This window comes from Lissotriton helveticus, chromosome 8 (genome assembly GCF_964261635.1).
Source record: "Lissotriton helveticus chromosome 8, aLisHel1.1, whole genome shotgun sequence".
Lineage (NCBI taxonomy): Eukaryota > Metazoa > Chordata > Amphibia > Caudata > Salamandridae > Lissotriton > Lissotriton helveticus.
The window spans coordinates 1,222,034,380-1,222,055,905 of NC_136069.1; the positions used below are offsets into that span (position 1 = coordinate 1,222,034,380).

At 43.5% G+C, this 21,526-nt stretch overlaps 1 protein-coding gene across 14 annotated transcripts in view; it reads left to right on the forward strand.

Moving 5' to 3' along the window:
• Positions 1–21,526, forward strand: part of LOC144773261 (uncharacterized) — a 7,170,044-nt gene that overhangs the window by 3,690,588 nt on the left and 3,457,930 nt on the right. For 12 of the 14 annotated variants that reach the window (XM_078658159.1, XM_078658161.1, XM_078658162.1 and 9 more), the window contains one exon: positions 688–744. The exons of the other annotated variants lie outside the window; for them this stretch is intronic. In XM_078658159.1, coding sequence (XP_078514285.1) covers positions 688–744 — 57 coding nt within the window. The remainder of the gene's footprint in view (positions 1–687; positions 745–21,526) is intronic. 14 annotated transcript variants of the gene reach the window in all.

Sequence of the window (21,526 nt, forward strand, 5' to 3'; positions counted from 1 at the left end):
AGATTTAATATGTTTCATTTAATGGTCTCTTTTCCCTCCCAAAATGACTGGTCATCAAAATCAATTCCATGTCCTTGTGACTCTGTCTCGACACAATCGACCATACATACAATTCTCTTCTGCAAATTTTATACAACACCACGAACCCGCTGGTTATTGCCCATACTGAAAAACTGGGGCCTGCGCCAATGTCGTCCAGCATATCTGGCGCTTCAATATCTCGAAGATGAAATAATTGCAAAAATGATGGCCCGTTTCCTTAAATTTTGTATTCGTCATCGTTTAAATCTTTGACAAAGACGAGTCATCTTGTTTGCAAAATAGAGGGCTGATGAATCTACTGTAATGAATGCATGTTGTGGTCATAATTTCATGAACTGTAATTTTATGAACTGTGATTTCTATGAAAATTGTTTTTATTTCATAGTAATAACTAAATTTTAACTGATCCTCTTTTAACTGAGCTAATTGTATAAAATGCATTTTTATGAACTTTTATGGTATTTCTACAATTATGAAAAACCGAATAAAGTTGGTTTTGATTTGATTTAGTACATTAATTGAAGTAATGGACACATTTGAAAACCCAACAGTTGCATAATATTTTTTTCCATTGCTTCAATGCATAAAAACTTTGGTATGACTCTTTTGCCCATGTTCATCAGTTTTATTATCTGCCTTCTTTAGGTACTGGAAGCACAAAAATCAATTGATCAAAGTCTTGAGAAGTCATCAGCGGAAGAGGCAAGTCTCTCATGTTAATATTTCATTAGCTCAGCTTATGGAATGAAACCCTCAATATGCTAAAGTTTGTAAACATTTCTACAACATTATGCTCCTTTGAACAAGATCAACACACCAATATGAGCAATGTTCATCAATGTGAGCTCGAATATTTGTTTCCAATAGAGGCTCAGTCACTCACTCAACTCTAACTTGGTGTCTGAGACTCATCCTTTCACTCCCTCACTCCCGCACTATTAGTCACTCACTAACTCTTATTCTCATTCAGGGGATCTTCATTGCTAATCATAAGCACTTAATAAACCCACCTTTGTGTGGTGACCCAGGAGCAGTACTTTCAAAATCACATCCACTTAGCCTTACTGTGGATAGGCCAGGAAACATATGTGACAGACATGTTCAATTTTTGCAGTGTTAAAAACAGGCCATACTGCCAATCTTTATAACCTTAACAAGCATTTGCAATGCAATAAGTCTCGCATTAGGAAAGTTTGAGCTATTGGTATTGTAAATGACACATTTTTATTTATGTGTTGGTTTTGAAAATAGCGTAATTAATAGCTTTGTCATTTACAATGCCAATAGTTATAACTTTCACAAATGTGACACCTATAGAATTTGTAATGCAATATGTGTTGTATTTACGTGACTTAGATGTGTTGATATTACAAATACCAATGGCTTTTATTTTTTTAATAATTAATACTTAAATAAAAGTTATTGTAATTTATAATGGTAATAGCTTAAAGTTTTGTAAATAACTTTTGTGAAGATTATGTTCGGTGTATTTTATTGTGACAAAAATCCAAGAACAGAAGTGAAATATTAACATCTTTTTGTGACATTTGTAATAAAGCTTGAAACATTGAGAGAACATATTTGAACCAGTTGTTGTTGAATGGTTGCACAGATTGATGCTGTGGTGGCGCTGAGTGATGTGGTGGCGATGAATAATGCTGTGGCGTTCAGTGATCCTGTGGTAGCGCATATTGATGTTGTGGTGCCCCTGAGTGATGCTGTGGTGGTGCTGAGTGAGTGCAATAGATAGATTGAGTGAGTGTGATAGATAGAGTTAGTGTGATAGATAGAGCGAGTGTGATAGATAGATAGAGTGAGATAGAAAGATAGAGTGCAATAGATAGAGTGTGATAGATAGAGTAAGTACGATAGATAGATAAAGTGAGTGCGATAGATAGATGGAGTGAGTGCGATAGATAGATAGAGTGAGTGCGATAGAGTGAGTGCGATAGGGTGAGGGCGATAGAGTAAGGACGGTAGAGTGAGGGCGACAGATTGAGGGCAATAGATAGATAGATAGATAGATAGAGTGAGGGAGATAGATAGAGTAAGGGAGATAGATAGATAGAGTGAGTGTGATAAATAGATAGAGTGAGTGCGGTAGATAGAGTGAGTGCGATAGATAGATAGAGTGAGTGTGATAGATAGATAGATAGAGTGAGAGCGATAGATAGATAGAGTGAGTGCGATAGATAGAGCGAGTGTGATAGATAGATAGATAGATAGAGTGAGATAGACAGATAGAGTGAGGGTGACAGATTGAGGGCAATAGATAGATAGATAGATAGATAGATAGATAGATAGATAGATAGATAGATAGATAGATAGAGGGAGGGAGATAGATAGAGTAAGGGAGATAGATAGATAGAGTGAGTGTGATAAATAGATAGAGTGAGTGCGGTAGATAGAGTGAGTGCGATAGATAGATAGATAGAGTGAGTGTGATAAATAGATAGAGTGAGTGCGGTAGATAGAGTGAGTGCGATAGATAGATAGAGTGAGTGTGATAGATAGATAGAGTGAGAGCGATAGATAGATAGAGTGAGTGCGATAGATAGAGCGAGTGTGATAGATAGATAGATAGAGTGAGATAGACAGATAGAGTGCAATAGATAGAGTGTGATAGATAGAGTGAGTACAATAGATAGATAAAGTGAGTGCGATAGATAGATGGAGTGAGTGCGATAGATAGATAGAGTGAGTGCGATAGAGTGAGTGCGATAGGGTGAGGGCGATAGAGTAAGGACGATAGAGTGAGGGCGACAGATTGAGGGCAATAGATAGATAGATAGATAGATAGATAGATAGATAGATAGATAGATAGATAGATAGATAGATAGATAGATAGATAGAGGGAGGGAGATAGATAGAGTAAGGGAGATAGATAGATAGAGTGAGTGTTATAAATAGATAGAGTGAGTGCGGTAGATAGAGTGAGTGCGATAGATAGATAGAGTGAGTGTGATAGATAGATAGAGTGAGATAGACAGATAGAGTGCAATAGATAGAGTGTGATAGATAGAGTGAGTACGATAGATAGATAAAGTGAGTGCGATAGATAGATGGAGTGAGTGCGATAGATAGATAGAGTGAGTGCGATACAGTGAGTGCGATAGGGTGAGGGCGATAGAGTAAGGCCGATAGAGTGAGGGCGACAGATTGAGGGCAATAGATAGATAGATAGATAGAGTTAGGGAGATAGATAGAGTAAGGGTGATAGATAGATAGAGTGAGTGTGATAAATAGATAGAGTGAGTGCGGTAGATAGAGTTAGTGCGATAGATAGATAGAGTGAGTGTGATAGATAGATAGAGTGAGAGCGATAGATAGATAAAGTGATTGCGATAGATAGATAGAGTAAGTGTGATAGATAGAGTGAGTTCGATAGATTTATAGAGTGTGATAGATAGATAGAGTGAGTGTGATAGATGGATAGAGTGAGTGTTATAGAGTGAGGGCGATAGAGTTAGGGCGACAGAGTTAGGGCGATAGATAAATAGAGTGAGGGCGATAGATAGATAGAGTAAGATAGATAGGTAGAGTGAGGGAGATAGATAGATAGAGTGAGTGCGATAGATAGATAGAGTGAGTGTGATAGATAGATAGAGTGAGTGCAATAGATAGATAAAGTGAGTGCAATATATAGATAGAGTGAGTGCGATAGATAGAGTGAGTGCGATAGATAGAGTGAGTGCGATACATAGATAGAGTGAGTGTGATAGATAGAGTGAGGGCGATAGATAGATAGAGTGAGTGATATAGACAGAGTGAGTGTGATAAATAGATAGAGTGAGTGCGATGGATAGATAGAGTAAGTGCGATAGATAGAGTGAGGGCGATAGATAGACAGACAGACAGACAGACAGACAGACAGATAGATAGATGGATAGATGGATGGATAGATAGATAGATAGATAGATAGATAGATAGATAGATAGATAGATAGATAGATAGATAGATAGATAGATAGATAGATAGATAGATAGATAGATAGATAGATAGATAGATAGATAGATAGATAGATAGAGTAATTATGTGGCATTTAATTATGTGGCACTGAGTGTTATTGTTTGGAGTGTATTTTGCATTGTAATTATATAGGATATAATTATCTGGCACTGAGTGGTATTATGAGGAGTGTATGTTGTACTCAGTAGAGTGTAATTGTGTGGCATATAATTATGGCACTGAGTGTTATTGTTTGGAGTGTATATTGCATTGTAATTATGTAGGATATAATTATGTGGCACTGAGCGGCATTGTGTGGAGTGTATGTTGCATTCAGTAGAGTGTAATTGTGTGGTGTGTAATTATGTAGCACAGTGGTATTGTTTGGAGTGTATGTTGCATTGAATGCAGTTTAATTATGTAGCATATAATTATGTGGCACTGAGTGGTATTGTGTGGAGTTTGTGGCATTCATTAGAGTGTAATTATGTGGCATGTAATTATGTGGTACTGATTGGTATTTGGAGTGTATGTTGCGTTGAGCGCAGTGTAATTATGTGGCACGTAATTATGTGGCACTGAGTGGTATTTGGAGTGTATGTTGCATTGAGTGTGGTGTAATTATGTGTTGTGTAATTATGTGGCACTGAGTGGTATTTGGAGCGTATGTTGCATTGAGTGCCGTGTAATTATGTGGCGTGTAATTATGTGTCACTGAGTGGTATTGTCTGGAGTGTATGTTGTATTCAGTAGAGTGTAATTATGTGGCATGTAATTATGTGGCACTGAGTGGTATTGTTTGGAGTGCATGTTGCATTGAGTGCAGTGTAATTATGTAGCATATAATTATGTGGCACTGAGTGGTATTGTGTGGAGTGTGTGTTGCATTCAGTAGAGTGTAATTATGTGGAGTGTAATTATGTGGCACTGAGTGGTATTTGGAGTGTATGTTGCATTGAGTGCAGTGTAATTATGTGGTGTGTAATTATGTGGCACTGAGTGGTATTTGGAGTGTGTGTTGGATTGAGTGCAGTGTAATTATGTGGCATGTAACTATGTGGCACTGAGTGGTATTTGGAGTGTGTGTTCCATTGAGCGCAGTGTAATTATGAAGCATATAATTATGTGGCCCTGAGTGGTATTATGAGGAGTGTATGTTGTATTCAGTGCAGTGTAATTATGTAGCATATGATTATGTGGCACTGAGTGGTATTGTGTGGAGTGTGTGTTGCATTCAGTAGAGTGTAATTATGTGGTGTGTAATTATGTGGCACTGAGTGGTATTTGGAGTGTATGTTGCATTGAGTGCAGCCTAAATATGTTGTATATAACTATGTGGCACTGAGTGGTATTTGGAGTGTATGTTGCATTGAGTGCAGTGTAATTATGTGGCGTGTGAGTGCGATAGATAGAGTGAATGTGCTAGATAGATAGAGTGAGATAGACAGATAGAGTGCAATATATAGAGTGTGATAGATAGAGTGAGTACGATAGATAGATAAAGTGAGTGCGATAGATAGATGGAGTAAGTGCGATAGATAGATAGAGTGAGTGCGATAGAGTGAGTGCGATAGAGTGAGGGCGATAGAGTAAGGGTGATAGAGTGAGGGTGACAGATTGAGGGCAATAGATAGATAGATAGAGTGAGGGAGATAGATAGATAAAGTAAGGGAGATAGATAGATAGAGTGAGTGTGATAAATAGATAGAGTGAGTGCGGTAGATAGAGTGAGTGCGATAGATAGATAGAGTGAGTGTGATAGATAGATAGAGTGAGAGCGATAGATAGATAAAGTGATTGCGATAGATAGATAGAGTAAGTGTGATAGATAGAGTGAGTGCGATAGATTGATAGAGTGTCATAGATAGAGTGAGTGTGATAGATAGAGTGAGTGCGATAGAGTGAGGGTGATAGAGTTAGGGCGATAGAGTTAGGGCGATAGATAGATAGAGTGAGGGCGATAGATAGATAGAGTAAGATAGATAGGTAGAGTGAGGGAGATAGATAGATAGAGTGAGTGCGATAGATAGATAGATAGAGTGAGTGTGATAGATAGATAGAGTGAGTGCAATAGATAGATAAAGTGAGTGCAATAGATAGATAGAGTGAGTGCGATAGATAGAGTGAGTGCGATAGATAGAGTGACCTCGATACATAGATAGAGTGAGGGCGATAGATAGATAGAGTGAGTGATATAGACAGAGTGAGTGTGATAAATAGATAGAGTGAGTGGGATGGATAGATAGAGTAAGTGCGATAGATAGAGTGAGGGCGATAGATAGATAGATAGATAGATAGATAGATAGATAGATAGATAGATAGATAGATAGATAGATAGATAGATAGATAGATAGATAGATAGATAGAGTAATTATGTGGCATGTAATTATGTGGCACTGAGTGTTATTGTTTGGAGTGTATTTTGCATTGTAATTATATAGGATATAATTAAGTGACACTGAGTGGTATTTGGAGTGTATATTGCGTTGAGCGAAGTGTAATTATGTAGGATATAATTATCTGGCACTGAGTGGTATTATGAGGAGTGTATGTTGTACTCAGTAGAGTGTAATTGTGTGGCATGTAATTATGGCACTGAGTGTTATTGTTTGGAGTGTATGTTGCATTGTAATTATATAGGATATAATTATGTGGCACTGAGCGGCATTGTGTGGAGTGTATGTTGCATTCAGTAGAGTGTAATTGTGTGGTGTGTAATTATGTAGCACAATGGTATTGTTTGGAGTGTATGTTGCATTGAATGCAGTTTAATTATGTAGCATATAATTATGTGGCACTGAGTGGGATTGTGTGGAGTTTGTGGCATTCATTAGAGTGTAATTATGTGGCATGTAATTATGTGGTACTGAGTGGTATTTGGAGTGTATGTTGCGTTGAGCACAGTGTAATTATGTGGCACTGAGTGGTATTGTCTGGAGTGTATGTTGTATTCAGTAGAGTGTAATTATGAGGCATGTAATTATGTGGCACTGAGTGGTATTGTTTGGAGTGCATGTTGCATTGAGTGCAGTGTAATTATGTAGCATATAATTATGTGGCACTGAGTGGTATTGTGTGGAGTGTGTGTTGCATTCAGTAGAGTGTAATTATGTGGAGTGTAATTATGTGGCACTGAGTGGTATTATGAGTGTATGTTGCATTGAGTGCAGTGTAATTATGTGGTGTGTAATTATGTGGCACTGAGTGGTATTTGGAGTGTATGTTGCATTGAGTGTGGTGTAATTATGTGTCATGTAATTATGTGGCACTGAGTGGTATTTGGAGCGTATGTTGCATTGAGTGCAGTGTAATTATGTGGCGTGTAATTATGTGTCACTGAGTGGTATTGTCTGGAGTGTATGTTGTATTCAGTAGAGTGTAATTATGAGGCATGTAATTATGTGGCACTGAGTGGTATTGTTTGGAGTGCATGTTGCATTGAGTGCAGTGTAATTATGTAGCATATAATTATGTGGCACTGAGTGGTATTATGAGTGTATGTTGCATTGAGTGCAGTGTAATTATGTGGTGTGTAATTATGTGGCACTGAGTGGTATTTGGAGTGTGTGTTGCATTGAGTGCAGTGTAATTATGTGGCATGTAACTTGGTGGCACTGAGTGGTATTTGGAGTGTGTGTTCCATTGAGCGCAGTGTAATTATGAAGCATATAATTATGTGGCACTGAGTGGTATTATGAGGAGTGTATGTTGTATTCAGTGCAGTGTAATTATGTAGCATATAATTATGTGGCACTGAGTGGTATTGTGTGGAGTGTGTGTTGCATTCAGTAGAGTGTAATTATGTGGTGTGTAATTATGTGGCACTGAGTGGTATTTGGAGTGTATGTTGCATTGAGTGCAGCGTAAATATGTTGTATATAACTATGTGGCACTGAGTGGTATTTGGACTGTATGTTGCATTGAGTGCAGTGTAATTATGTGGCGTGTAATTGTGTGGCCCTCAGTGGTATGTAAACGTTTTCTACTGCAAGTCGTGCCACTAAAATGGAGTTTTTTTATTTGTTTAAACGACTCAATATGTACCTACTAAAGTGTTAAAATTGAACATCTCTCCTTAAAAAGGAATCTTCGTACCTATGTGTTTTTAACCCGAACTTGTATTTGGGTACACCAGTAAAATCTCTGAAAAGATACTGTACTGCAGTTTCTGGTGGAATGCCTAGTGTTCACCATTTGGAATCACAAACGAGGGAGAGTTAAAAAAAAGAAGAAAAATTTGGGGGAATACCCTTTACCGGTTAAGTTTAATTAGAAGCATTGATATTTTTAATAAGAGAACGTAGAATGGAAAATACAGTTGGAAGTAAAACCTTTGTGAGTTAAAAATGGAAGGTTCCCTCGAGATAAGAGAGTTGGCATGCATTGATGCCGCGCTCACACAGATGTGCTGGCGCGAGACTCAGGGTTCTAAGTGCAAAGTCCATGTCTATTGGTGGAGATCTGGGACAGCGTCTCTGAGGCATAACACTGGAACTTTCAATAATGCAGCTCGCAATGAGGCAGGCATGCTGAAAAGAAGCCATTAAGTGGGTTGAATGAGCACTAGAAGAGGTCCCCTGTACTTAGCACTAGGGGTCCACGCAGAGCCCTGCCCCCGTTAATGAGGGAAGAAAGGAGCCTGCTGGCAGTGTAATTACATGAAGGGCACCCGGCCACTCAGAAGGGCATAAACCGTCAACAAATGGCTGGCCCCCCACGTGTGAAACAACCTGTTGTATGCCACGGACACACAGCTAGCACGCCGACTGCAGTGCAGATCTCGATGGCCATTTTATCAGCCTCCTGTGAGTGATGTGTGCGGCGGCCACCACCGCCATTGTGACAAAAAAAACGCAAGAATATAAATGGATGGCAAATAAATTCAGACAAGTTGCAGTAAAGTGCACCTAGGAAATGCCATAAGCAAGTCGAGATGTTTTTCTAGAGCAACCCGTTTACAAAAAAAAATAATTTGAAAAGGAATTGACCAGTCTTCATGAAAAAATACTTGGTCCGAAGCAATCAGAGTATATGGATTAATAAACATTGGTTGATTAAAATGCATCAAGAATTAAATCTATATTTCACAGTACATCCTATGTTTGCTTTCGTTCATATTTTTTATTTCTACTCCAATTACCCTGTGGCAGTGTGGAAGGGGGATTAGACTGTCAACACTCAAAAATCAGCAAAAATGTACTTTTCCATGCTTTATATGCTTAGAGTGTACTTAAAGGCAATTCTGTAATGCATCCACAAACAAGATAAACAATATTTTTAAGAGACTTTGCAACGTATGACTAAACATTCTGTGTTTATGCATTTAAAACTGTCCTTGTTGATATTTGCATGTTGCCAAAAGGAATGGCAAATCATGCTTCCGCTATCTGAGCACAAAAGCTGTATCACTACAAACAAAAGAAAAATCCATCTATAACCACGCTTTCCAATGAAGCCAACCACATTAGCCAATAGCGGTTTCAAGTGCTGTAAACCGTATAGAGACTTGACAATAGTTGGTACTGAAGCAAAAAAATATTAAGAGAAAACGACAGGATATATAAAATTAATTAAATCCGAGGTTCAGGGCTAAGTGACGGATGGAATGCCAGTAGTTACTTCTGACAATCACAAAAGGAAACAAGCGGACTACAATAGATCTAGGGGTCGATAAATCACGATATTCTGGAAAGTAAATGTGTTTTGATGGCAAACTAGTAACAATATACTTTTTGAGAATAGATTAATTTACTGAGCAGTTTGGAATTCTAGCTACATGTCATGTACCAAGATATGTATTATGAAAAGAAGCGTTTTTTAAGAAAACATAAAAGAATTTTGAGAAGGGTGCCACATCCCAAGACGTTAATTGAAAATAACAGTTGGGTTATATATTTTGACGGGCCATAATATAACAAATATGACATAGAACAACCTCTAAGGTTAACAAACATTGGCAAAAACAATAGGCCTCGCCTTTGAGACCTATTGACTATGCATAGTTAAATATGAAAAAAATGCCCATGATGCGATCAGCCGCATCATTTTGTAGACATGTGCCTACAAAATGACATGGCCGCTTCATTTCTTTTTATTGGCCCATCAGAATTGGATCAGTAACTAAAAAAGAACAAGCATTTACAATGCAACGGTTTCGCCTTTGGAAAAGTTAGAGCTATTGGCATTGTAAATGACAAAATTTGTATTTATGTGTTGGTTTTGAAAACAGATAAATAAATGGCATTGTCATTTACATTGCCAATAGCTTAATCTCTCGCAAATGTGAGACCTATTGTACCCTACGGACGAGCTCAGCAGACAGCAATTACTACCACACACACACACCCAGAGCCACACACACACACCCAGAGCCAGCCACACACACCCAGAGCCAGCCACACACACCCAGAGCTAGCCACACACACCCAGAGCCACACACACACACACACCCAGAGCCACACACAAACACACACTCAGAGCCACATACACACACACACACCCCGTGTGATCACCCCTGCCCTCTGCACCTAAAATCTCAGTCATAAACTTGTGTTCTGCAGGGTTCTCTAGCATTGTGGGGGGCTTGTAAGGGAGGCGGGCGGTTGCTTCTGTCAGAAAGGCCTCTCTACCAGGGCACGTCGAGGGGGCACCTTTCAGTGTCACCGTTTGGCTTTGTAGACCTGTCCGTGCAGGTTACACCGACTGCTCAGCTGTGCAGCACACGTGCAGGGCCTCCGGACCGAAGGAGGGGGGGGCAAAGGTTAGAGATGAAAGGCTTAGTGTCCGCGCTGCCCATAAATCACCTTGGAGCCAGGAGCTGGCTGAGAACATCCAGCATGGCAGGAGTCAGAAAGTGGGCGGTGTTGCGCACACCTGAAATGCTCTGACCCTCCACCAGTCACACCAAAGCCGCATGACGGCTCAGAGCTGAACACCCTTGGTGAGGGCCATTAGCACGTGCCCCCGCCGGCGTCCATGTCCCCAGGAAGACCCAATGTCAACTCCTCGGACAAACACCATACAATACTTCTCCGCATATGATTAAACAATTAGAAAACCACCGGGAGCCCGGACTCACCCATCGTGTCAGCTTCAGGTTCCGGAGCGGAAAGGAAAAGGCCCACAATTCACCGCACGAAAGGAAGGCTAGCAAGGACCCCAACCTCCGATCAGCCGTCACCGAGAAACTATAAAACATACGTCCCAAACGAAAGGGATGTTGTTTCACGTTAGGACCATCCGTACAAGTTTCCTTGAAGCATCAAGGCACTGAGGAAATAGGGAGAGGCAGAGCGGTAGGATCTATAAGCGACATTGGACAGCATCGAACACGGACAGTGGGCGGGAGGGAGGAGGCACGGACAGTGGGCGGACGGGAGGGAGAAGGCACGGACAACGGGACGGCGAGAGGGAGGGTGTATAGCGAGTGTTTCCTTGAAGCATCGAGGCACTGAGGAAATAGGGAGAGGCAGAGCGGTAGGATCTGTAAGCAACATTGGACAGCATCGAACACGGACACGGACTACTTATGCATAATCCAATAGGTGCAATAACATTCTAGCGATGCACTGCGTCACTTTGGTCATTCCACTACGGGTAAATTTGACAGGAGGCTTATGGTCAGTTCTTAAGGTAAACGCAACCCCCCAGACAAACTGCCTTAAGTAATTCACAACCCACACACACATTATTACCTTTTTTCATTCGCCAAAAAAACACTCGTCTGAATGTGTGAGGATCTCAAACCACATGCGATAGTAACTTCTTTTCCATTACTTTCAATCTGAGAAAGCTCAGTGCCCACTCCTTCATGGCTCGCATCGGTGGTGATAACCACCCTGAGAGACAGGTCAACCCCACTCAAAGGGGCTGCGTTGATAATCAGCATCCAATTATAATTTTCTGTTCCATTTAAAGCAGACATCTTTTCTTAAACGCTGCGTGATATCTTAAGTTCTTTCTTCAAAATTAGCCACAAACTACACATAACATTCCGCAAGACCTACAAAAACCTCATATCCTCCTTGTTCTTGGGAGTCTCTATTAACTCCGGCTTGGGCAATATACCCTTATTGCACACCATACGTCCTAAATAAGTAACAGACTCAGACTCCGGATAAAATAGAAAGATGCAGGTTAACACTATGTCAAACCGTCAGAGCTGTGCGAGGTAACAGCCGCACGGTACAATATGGAACCTCTAAGGTGAGACACTAATGAATACAATGGTTGTTACAAATAAAGTATTTTGAGGTTTATTTCCAACAGGTATTCACCCACAGTCAGGAGCGTCCTATCAGCCCGGAGTCGGTTCAGTAACTACAGTCCCTGAACGAACCTCGAGCGCAGAACACTCTAATCAATTCAAAGGAACACATAAAGGAATACACAACATAACATAGACTACAATCTGCTGGGTTAACATTCTATACATAAGCATTACCTCATTACTACATCACCTCCCCCCTTATCAACAAAACAAAATAAAAATTAAACTCAATATCTAACAAATTCATTGAACCTTGTAGGAACTCTTCTCAGTCTTCCATTACGACTAAAAGAAGTGGAAAGCTACAGACACCTACCAGGTGCATTCCCAGATGTGAGCCCCTCGGCGGTTCAGGTCGGCAGGCTCCAGACAGCGCAACACCTCCCGCGCCAACTCGGGGTCTGCGATGAAGCGGCGGAAGCCTTTACTGGCCTGGGCCCGCTCCTGCAGGTACTCCAGGTCAGGGACTTTTCGTTTCCACCGCGCCCCGGCCGCTGCCGCAGCGGAGACCCCGCGGAGGTGTAGGGTCGATACCCGAGGAAGGTGGCGCGAGAGCAGCGGAGGCAAGAGCAGTCGCCCGCTCTGGAGCGTGCACATGACGGCAGAGGTGGCCCTAGCGCAAAGCCCTGCAGGGTGTATGTTTCCACCCGTGCCGACACAGGTCAGCACCCCACAAAACACCGGGGTGCCATTCCACGTGAGTGACCTCCTACATGGTGCAGGAACGCTGGAGGTGGCGCGTGCCGTCAAACCAAAGCACACACGGGCTTTTACTTCCGCTTCCGGAGCACACGGAATGTAAACAGGACGCTCTAACAAAGCACTAGAGCGCTAACTCACAGCTTACGTTGTGCTAGCATCAAGCGAAAGGTGCTGGATAAACCGCATTCACAATGACTTCCCTTCTCTATGAGACTGTCTGAATTTGTAAATGGCTCGGGTTTTACATGTCCTAGCGATCTGCTGCAGCATTGGAGGATGTAGACACAGAGTACATTCCATAAAACGCCACTATCTTTCGGACTGTAAACGCGCTTGAACCGTTTGGTGTTTTCACTGTATTTTAAACCGCGGGTGCTCTTAGTGTAAAGAACCCAAAGCAAATACATATTGATTTTTCCACTGACAGTCTGTTCGGACTTTCATCGCAAATACAGAAATTACGGCAAATCGGACTAGACCCTGTTATCGAGGTGTTCGCAGCCAATCAGGTCAGTATAAGCATGTTTTATCTAGCAGTCCAAGATTGATTCCAGCAATCCTAACTGTACCATTATCTAGGAGACCTTTGGTCAATTGTTAATTGGCTGCATTGCCGCAGAGAGTGCAATCAGCTGAAACAACGATTAAGTGGTCTTTGGATGTTGATCGCTGAAGCCAGAGCATGCCCTCTGTTCACAGTATGTACCTGTGCACTTGTATGTCCCACAGTTGACGGGTTTAGATGTCAATAGCGCGCCCTGTAGGGATTCGGGGGCATGTTTCTCGTGCTCTCCCCTTCCCATTGGCTGGAAGGTAAAATTCCAGCCAATGGGAAGAGGAGAGGGCGGGACTTAAAAAAAGACATGGAAACGCCCCCGAATCGCGTCGGGACGGAGAAGAAAAGTAACGGACACCCATCTCTTCCAATGGCTAGCCTCCATTTATGGAGCTAGCCAATGGAAGACAGAGGCGGGACAAAGCCCCATACTGTAGATCAACAGATTTCGCCTGCGCGAACGCTGCTGCGCAGCAAATGCCAGGCGAAACCTAAAAAGGATATGTAAAACCACCTTTTTGAAGCATGTGTAGGTGGGAGAAACACAGAGAGTGCCATGGGGTGGGGCATCAGGAATGGCTAAGGTGTGAGGATGCGACATGGAGGGTGGCAAAAGCAACGAGGGAGACAGAGCAAAACAGAGTGCAGGGGAAAGAAGTACCTGATGAAAACAGCTGGAAAACATGCACTTTCATGGACAGAGAAGCCAAAAAGAAACAAAAGTAGTGATTGAAAATTAGTGATGGTCTTGAAATATTTTGAGGACTGGAGCAGTAGTTTAGAAACCAGATTTGGTAGGGTTCATGCAAGAATAGCACTAAATAGGTTGCGGCTGTCATTTGGCAATTACTGCCTAATCACCCCAGGCTGTGTACTGACAAGGATGTAGTGGCAACAAATAAACAGTGCAGTAGCACAGGTGTTTCTACATTGACCCCTTGAGTAGATTGCCTATCGGCTCCCTCTGGTTAAAGCACATCTGTTGGTTTCTGTTTTATCAGAAGTCCCTGCTCTCATTCACTTGCATTCAGAACAAGCATTTACAATGCAACAGTTTCGCCTCTGTAAAAGTTAGAGCTATTGGCATTGTAAATGACAAATGTTTTATTTATGTGTTGGTTTTGAAAACAGATAAATTAATGGCATTGTCATTTACAATGCCAATAGCTTAATCTTTCGCAAATCGATGATGGTTCCAAAAATTCTTGAAAAGTGCTCTATAGAATCAGGAGGAGTGGGGGAGGGATAATGAATAGAGATAGAGCCTAGAAGGAAAAACAAATTAAACCAGGGTGTCATGGGACAGCAATTGGGTACCTGCTGACACTGGGGCAAAAAAGTCCTGCGGGGAGGGCGGGAGCAGGAAACCATGAGTCTGGACCTGCGGTGAAAGGAATAGGGGTAGGGCAGGGGAACACGGCGTGAAAAGGTAGGTAAATCTCAGCCAAGAGGTTACCTGTAGCGAGTAAATCCGAGGTGGCTGGGCGGCGAATGATTCGATCCAGTCCACATCAAAGGAGGCAGCTGATGCGAAGTGGGACTGCAATCTTGGAATAGGGATGACAAACGTCCCGGGGTAACTACCAGCGCGTATGGCAGAAGCACACGGGAAAGTACTGGCTGGGGCATCGTAAGCTTACCTAGGAGAAGGTTCTAATCCGCAGCTGGGATGCCGATGTCTGCAGGACGGGGAAGAAATCCGATCAGGCCCTGCAAGGTAGTGTTTCAAGGGTTCGGGATGTGTCCGGTAGCGAGACTAGTAAAGCGTCACACTCTTACTAATCAACGGTTCCATGTTAAATGGAAACCTCCAAGGGGAGGGTGGGGTCACATGGATGTAAGGGGACGTGACACGTGGGAGGAAAAGGAGCTGGTGCATGCTCGCTCAGGGTCGTTAAGGGCATGTGTGTGCATGCAATCCACTGCACATCCAGGAGACACGGACAGCGGGAGGGGGGGCGGGAACGGGTACACGGACAGCGGGAGGGGGGGCGGGAACGGGCACACGGACAGCGGGAGGGGGGCTTCATGAAGTGCTCTCTGAACTGCGCACCCGCATTTCGCTAAACAGGGTACTTAAGACATACTTGATATGGTCGCCTGTCTGTGCTTCAACGCAAGGATGGTCTGTGTTCGTCCTTCTAACTGCTGGTCCGAACACAGCGTTCTCGACGCCTCAGTGACCGCCTCCCGACCCTCCTTCTTCTCCTGTTGTGGACAGCTTTGGCGGCTATGCCACGTCCGCCATGATGGATCACAATCACCCCCTCTTGATACAGCCCACCAGCCCGTGGCTTGCCGTTGCATCTGCGCAGTGAAACTTCCTTGTGTACCCGTTCTGTAGCCATATTAGAACAAGGGCGGTAGCTGTTCGAATACGAAGCTACTGCCCGGGTGCCATCTTCGGAGAAATGGCCAAAACAAACCTTTAAAAAAAATAAAATAAACCACCGCCCACCGCTGCATGACGTTCTAAAAGGGGCGGAGTTAGGAAAAAATCACCGGAACGCCCACGAATCTGCTCCAACATTTACTGGCACATCTCTCTTCCAATGGCTAGCCTCCATTTATGGAGCTAGCTAATGGAAGATAGAGGCGGGTTAAAGCCCCGTACTGAAGAACAAAAGATTTCGTCTGTGCGACACTGCTGCGCAGTGGACGCCAGGCGAAACCTAAAAAGTGTATAACTGAAGAACCCAAATTGGTCAGAGCATTGGCTCGCTCATTTGGCAATTGCCTTGCTTAGTTTTGGATGCGCATCGGATATTTTTGCATTAGACATTTGCTGGACTTCTATGCCCTATCCTGAGTGTCTGTATTTTATTTTAAGGAGCCTTGTTCAATGTGTTCTGGGAAAGATATACACTTGCAAGCACAGAAGGATTTGGACCGTACTCCACATGAAGACCACTGGCGCCCGAAGTAAGGGGGAGATTTCTCTGGGGTGCATGGGGTGAAGCAAGCTACAGGGCTGGACCTAGTGATGAGGCCAGAAGCATATTTAGGACTTTGTACAATTTTGACCTTCAGAGACTTCATCGCCTGAGCTCCCCCTTGACGGAGGCGAATGGAAGATGGAGGAATCGGTTGCCCTATAAACAAGTTATCAAAATGCCCCTGCTTTTTATGCAGCCATGCATGATTCTCTTTCAGTTCATGAAAAAAACATGCCTGTGGTTCATTTTGAAAAATTGAACTGCTAGTGAATCGCTTACGGACTGTTTCGTAGTGTGTCAATAATAGGGAGAGGTGCAGCACTCACAACAGGAAGCTCATGGCGGCAGTTGGTTCTCCTTTCTTCGTCGCTTAAATGCACACCGACTGAAACAAACTCAGAACGGGTAAAGGCGGGGGAGCCTGGAGCACGGCAAAGACTTCCGGAGCCAAAGACAACGTCACCTCCCCACCAACAGCAGCGGAAACCGGGGCGAGAAACAGAACAAGCATTGGCCGCGCGCCTGGGACGCAAAATGAAATAATTAAAACAAGTCTGATGCGGGGGAGCGGAGCCTGTGAGATCAAAGGAAAGGCACGCGAGCGAGCATATGGAGAGTGAGGGGGTGTGCAGCCTGGTGAGCTGAAGTGGCAGCAGAGGCGGCGTGCGGGGCACGATCGCGTGGTTGTGGTCACATGCACTGTACCCGATCCGCAGTTTGTGTAGACTTTTGAAAGCCTTACTATAATCTCCCCAAACAAGCATTGCTAAAGCAATGCTGTAGTCGAGACCTAAAAATCCCATAAGCAAAAAGAAAAGTAATCTTTTAGAAACATCCTTCACAAGTTTTTACTTTTTTCTGAAGTAAGATAAGGAGTATAAGGCACCGCTGGGTGGTCGCAGACTGCTTGTGTTAGAGAGGTCAAAATCTGGGCAATCTTACAAGATGTTGGCACAGCCTGTGGCCTGAGGCTGCAGAGCACTGGTGACCAACGCAGGCTGCAGAGCCCCGTCGGGGGTGCCTCGGACCCTCTGGCCGCATGTGGCCAAGAAGCGCACAACACAGCAGCAGAGTCTCCGGACCCCAGATGAGACCCTGACGCCGCACTGCTGTGCTGCTGGGGTGCTGCGGGGACCGTGGCTTAGACTCAAGAATCAAGGCGGGCACTGCCGGTGAAAGGACACTGCTGCAACAGAAGTGGTGAGCGGGGAGGCCGACCTGAAGTTGGTATGGCGGGAGCGGCCCGAGAGAAGTCAGGCCCTCGAGACTCGAGCTCCGGCTGCAGACTTGAGGCCTGGACGAGCTGCGGCTATCTGCACCTGAGCTCCTTCCTGCGGTGCATGCTGGGTGATGCCTTTCACTGGGGGTAGCGCAGGACGCCTGCTCGCTTGTGCCTGGTGCGGCCCTCTGATCCTGATGTGCGCTGCGACACTTAGACGCCACAAAAAGGGCCCAAGAAAGGCAGGCGGACAATGGCCTTGACTTGGACCACTGAGGGGCGGCGGAGGGGACTACCTCTTGGGCTGGTGCATTGCGGGCTGCCTCGGCTATACGCCAGTATCCCCCCCGACAGACCGATAAGCAGTGGGGCCTGGCAGGTGGGGTTGACGGAGGAGGCATGGCTTCTCCCCTCCTGGGCTGCCCGGACAGTGCAATGTCATCCGAGGGAGAACAAGGGAGTGCTGTTGATCCCAGGGCGACCTGCTAGCCATTATCCAGACCCCACGCAACAACAGGCGGGTGGGCCAGACCATTAGCCATCTCCACTTCCCTCGAACGAGCTCTGATCAGTAGCCTGGGGTAGTGATCTGATGGGACCCCAGGGCCTGAAGACACAAGGCACTAACTGGGTTGATGCACACTCTGCCCCATGAAGTGCCTCTACTGGGAACATGCCAGACCTTCGATTTCCCCACAGAACCCTGCACTACTGTTCGTAGAGGCCCATGCATGATCTGACCGCCCGACTTGCCGGCCAAGGGCCTGGAGGAGACCCGAGATCGCTTGCACACACCTCGCTCAATCCGGCTGGTCGTGACTGGATTGCCCCCCTTCACCTTAGACACATGTTCTTGCCCTCGGCCTGGAGCTTTAACCCAACACCATGACAATACTGCACTGCTCCCTGGTGTGCAGTATACCAGACAAAACAAGGATCTTGAGACTGCTAACCCCCTCCCCCCCGAGAACATCCCGCCGCACCTGTACCTACCTGCGATGCTTTGAGGTGGCCTTAGAACACCAGACTTGATCGCCTCCTTTCCTTCCACACACACGTCAAAGATACAGTGACAATTTCCCCTCCCCAAACAAAACAATCCATACTCCGGAGTGGCCGGAACGGAGACCGCCTGCCCCCAGCTGTCACCATGGGGAAGTACGGAGGGACCAAGCCTCCCTCAACATTGACCAAAATGGACTAATACACAAGCAATAACCTGGGAATAGTGGCTGGGTCCACTGAGAAACCCACCCCAGTTGCCGCAGATCTCAACACTATCCTACAAGCGATCAGCGCCTCACAGTCTTTATTTGAAAATAAGATTGGTGAGGTCCGTGTGGCTATGGCTCTCCTATGACAGGATCTCCGAAACGCGACAACCCATATCTCAGAAACTGAATCCTGCATTTATACTGTTGATGACGACGTTACCCAACTAAAGGAACCAGTTTCATGACTACAGACCCACACTAAGGAGCTGCACAAAAGGGCAGGAGATGCCGAAAATACGTCGAGGCACAATAACCTCCGCCTAGTGAGATTTTTTGAAGGAACAGAACAAGGGCAAGTAGGAGAACTTATTGAACAATGGGTCAGATCCTGGATACCTAAAGACTCCGGGCCCGATTCACAGAACTAACTTAAAACAAAATCCTAAACTTACTACCATTTTGGTATTCACAGAAGGCACTTACTCATTTTGGTATTCACAGAAGGCACTTACTCACTTCAGTATTAACAGAAGTTAGGAGTCCTAACTTTAGGACTCCTAAATGCCTTCTGTGAATACCGAAAGTCTTAAAGTTAGGATTTTTCTCAGTTTAGGAGTAGTAAAGTTAGGACTCCTAACTTTAGGACTCCTAAATACCTTCTGTGAATACCGAAAGTCTTAAAATTAGGGTGTTTCTCAGTTTAGGAGTAGTAAAGTTAGGACTTCTAACTTTACTACTCCTAAACTGAGAAAAATCCTAATGTTAAGACTTTCGGTATTCACAGAAGGCATTTAGGAGTCCTAAAGTTAGGAGTCCTAACTTCACTACTCCTAAAATCCTAACTTTAAGACTTTCGGTATTCACAGAAAGCTTTTAGGATTCCTAACTTCTGTGAATACCAAAATCAGTAAGTGCCTTCTGTGAATACCAAAATGAGTAAGTGCCTTCTGTGAATACCTAAATGGTAGTAAGTTTAGGATTTTGTCCTAAGTTAGTTCTGTGAATCTGGTCCAGAAAGTCTTAAAATTAGGATTTTTCTCAGTTTAGTAGTAAAGTTAGGACTCCTAACTTTAGGACTCCGAAATGCCTTCTGTGAATACCGAAAGTCTTAAAATTAGGATTTTCTCAGTTTAGGAGTAGTAAAGTTAGAACTCCTAACTTTACTACTCCTAAACTGGGCTAAATCCTAACTTTATGACTTTAGGTATTCACCCAAGGCATTTAGGAGTCCTAAAGTTAGGAGTCCTAACTTTACTACTCCTAAACTGAGATAAATCCTAATTTTAAGACTTTTGGTGTTCACAGACGGCATTCAGGTGTCCTAAAGTTGGGAGTCCTAACTTTACTACTCCTAAACTGAGATAAATCCTAACTTTAAGACTTTCGGTATTCACAGAAGGCATTTAGGAGTCCTAAAGCTAGGACTCCTAACTTCTGTGAATACCAAAATGAGTAAGTGCCTTCTTTGAATACCAAAATGAGTAAGTGCCTTCTGTGAATACCAAAATGGTAGTAAGTTTAAGATTTTGTCTTACGTTAGTTCTGTGAATCGGGCCCCATTTCTTTACAGCACCATATAGTAAAATGGGTTGATGTATGCTAGTATTTCCCAAAACATTTCATAATGGAAAAGCAGTGTAATCAGTTTTAATAGGATTATGGGAAACATAAAAATAAACAAGCATTGGTAAACCAGTAGGTCTGAAATTGTTGGTACCCTTTTGATTCTGTCAATGCATTTTTGCATGGTTTTTGTAAAACCTTATTGGTGTGGGACCTGCTGGGCTACCACCATTATAACAAGCATTGGCAGAAGCAAAAATTGATTTGGCCTCAAAAAGCACACATTGTCACAGTAGTTCCTGGCACTAAACAAAATGATATGCTCCTTGTGAAAGAACGGAATGCTGCCTCTCACAGTGAAGATAGCCGATAGACAAAGAGAGAGAAACAGAATTGTAATAAACACAAAAGGCTATGGTTAATGCCAGACCTAATTAGGGGCCCAATTATTAAATAAAAACTCAAAAGTGCACCCATGACTTTACAGAAGTAGGCCAAAAAATAGTACTTGTAGAAAATATTTGTGAACTGCATTTTAACATGAGCAAATATGCAGGTGTAGATTTTCTCATACTAAAATCTGAGTGTTTTCAAGTTCTTTCCCTCCAACCACTTGTTTCCCAACCCTGGAAGAAGTGTTATATCTGTCATTGTCAGGAGTACATTTCCAACCTTTCTTAGCATGGGAAAAGATTAGAGAAGAGTTGGTGGAAACCCCTAAAACATGCAAGTTGGTAGGTTTGCACAGACTCAAAAGGGCATTCCAACCCTGAAACTGCTGCTTACCATTACCTTCATCCCCAGTATGTAGATCTCCGCCAACTTGGCAACATAAGAGAATTACTAGTATTCAACCCCTACTATGAAAGGAGCCTTGGCATAATCAGAGGGTTTATTTCAGAGCTCTTATATAATGAGATTGCTGCCATAAGTTTTTGCCACATTACATGGCACAAATGGGAAAAGTGGATTTTCTTACAGGACAAGTAGATTTATGAAGCAACCCACCCCATGGGAGAGTAGATATTTTATTCAATTCCACACCCCTGCAATCTCCTCTGCCCCTATAGGTTAGTG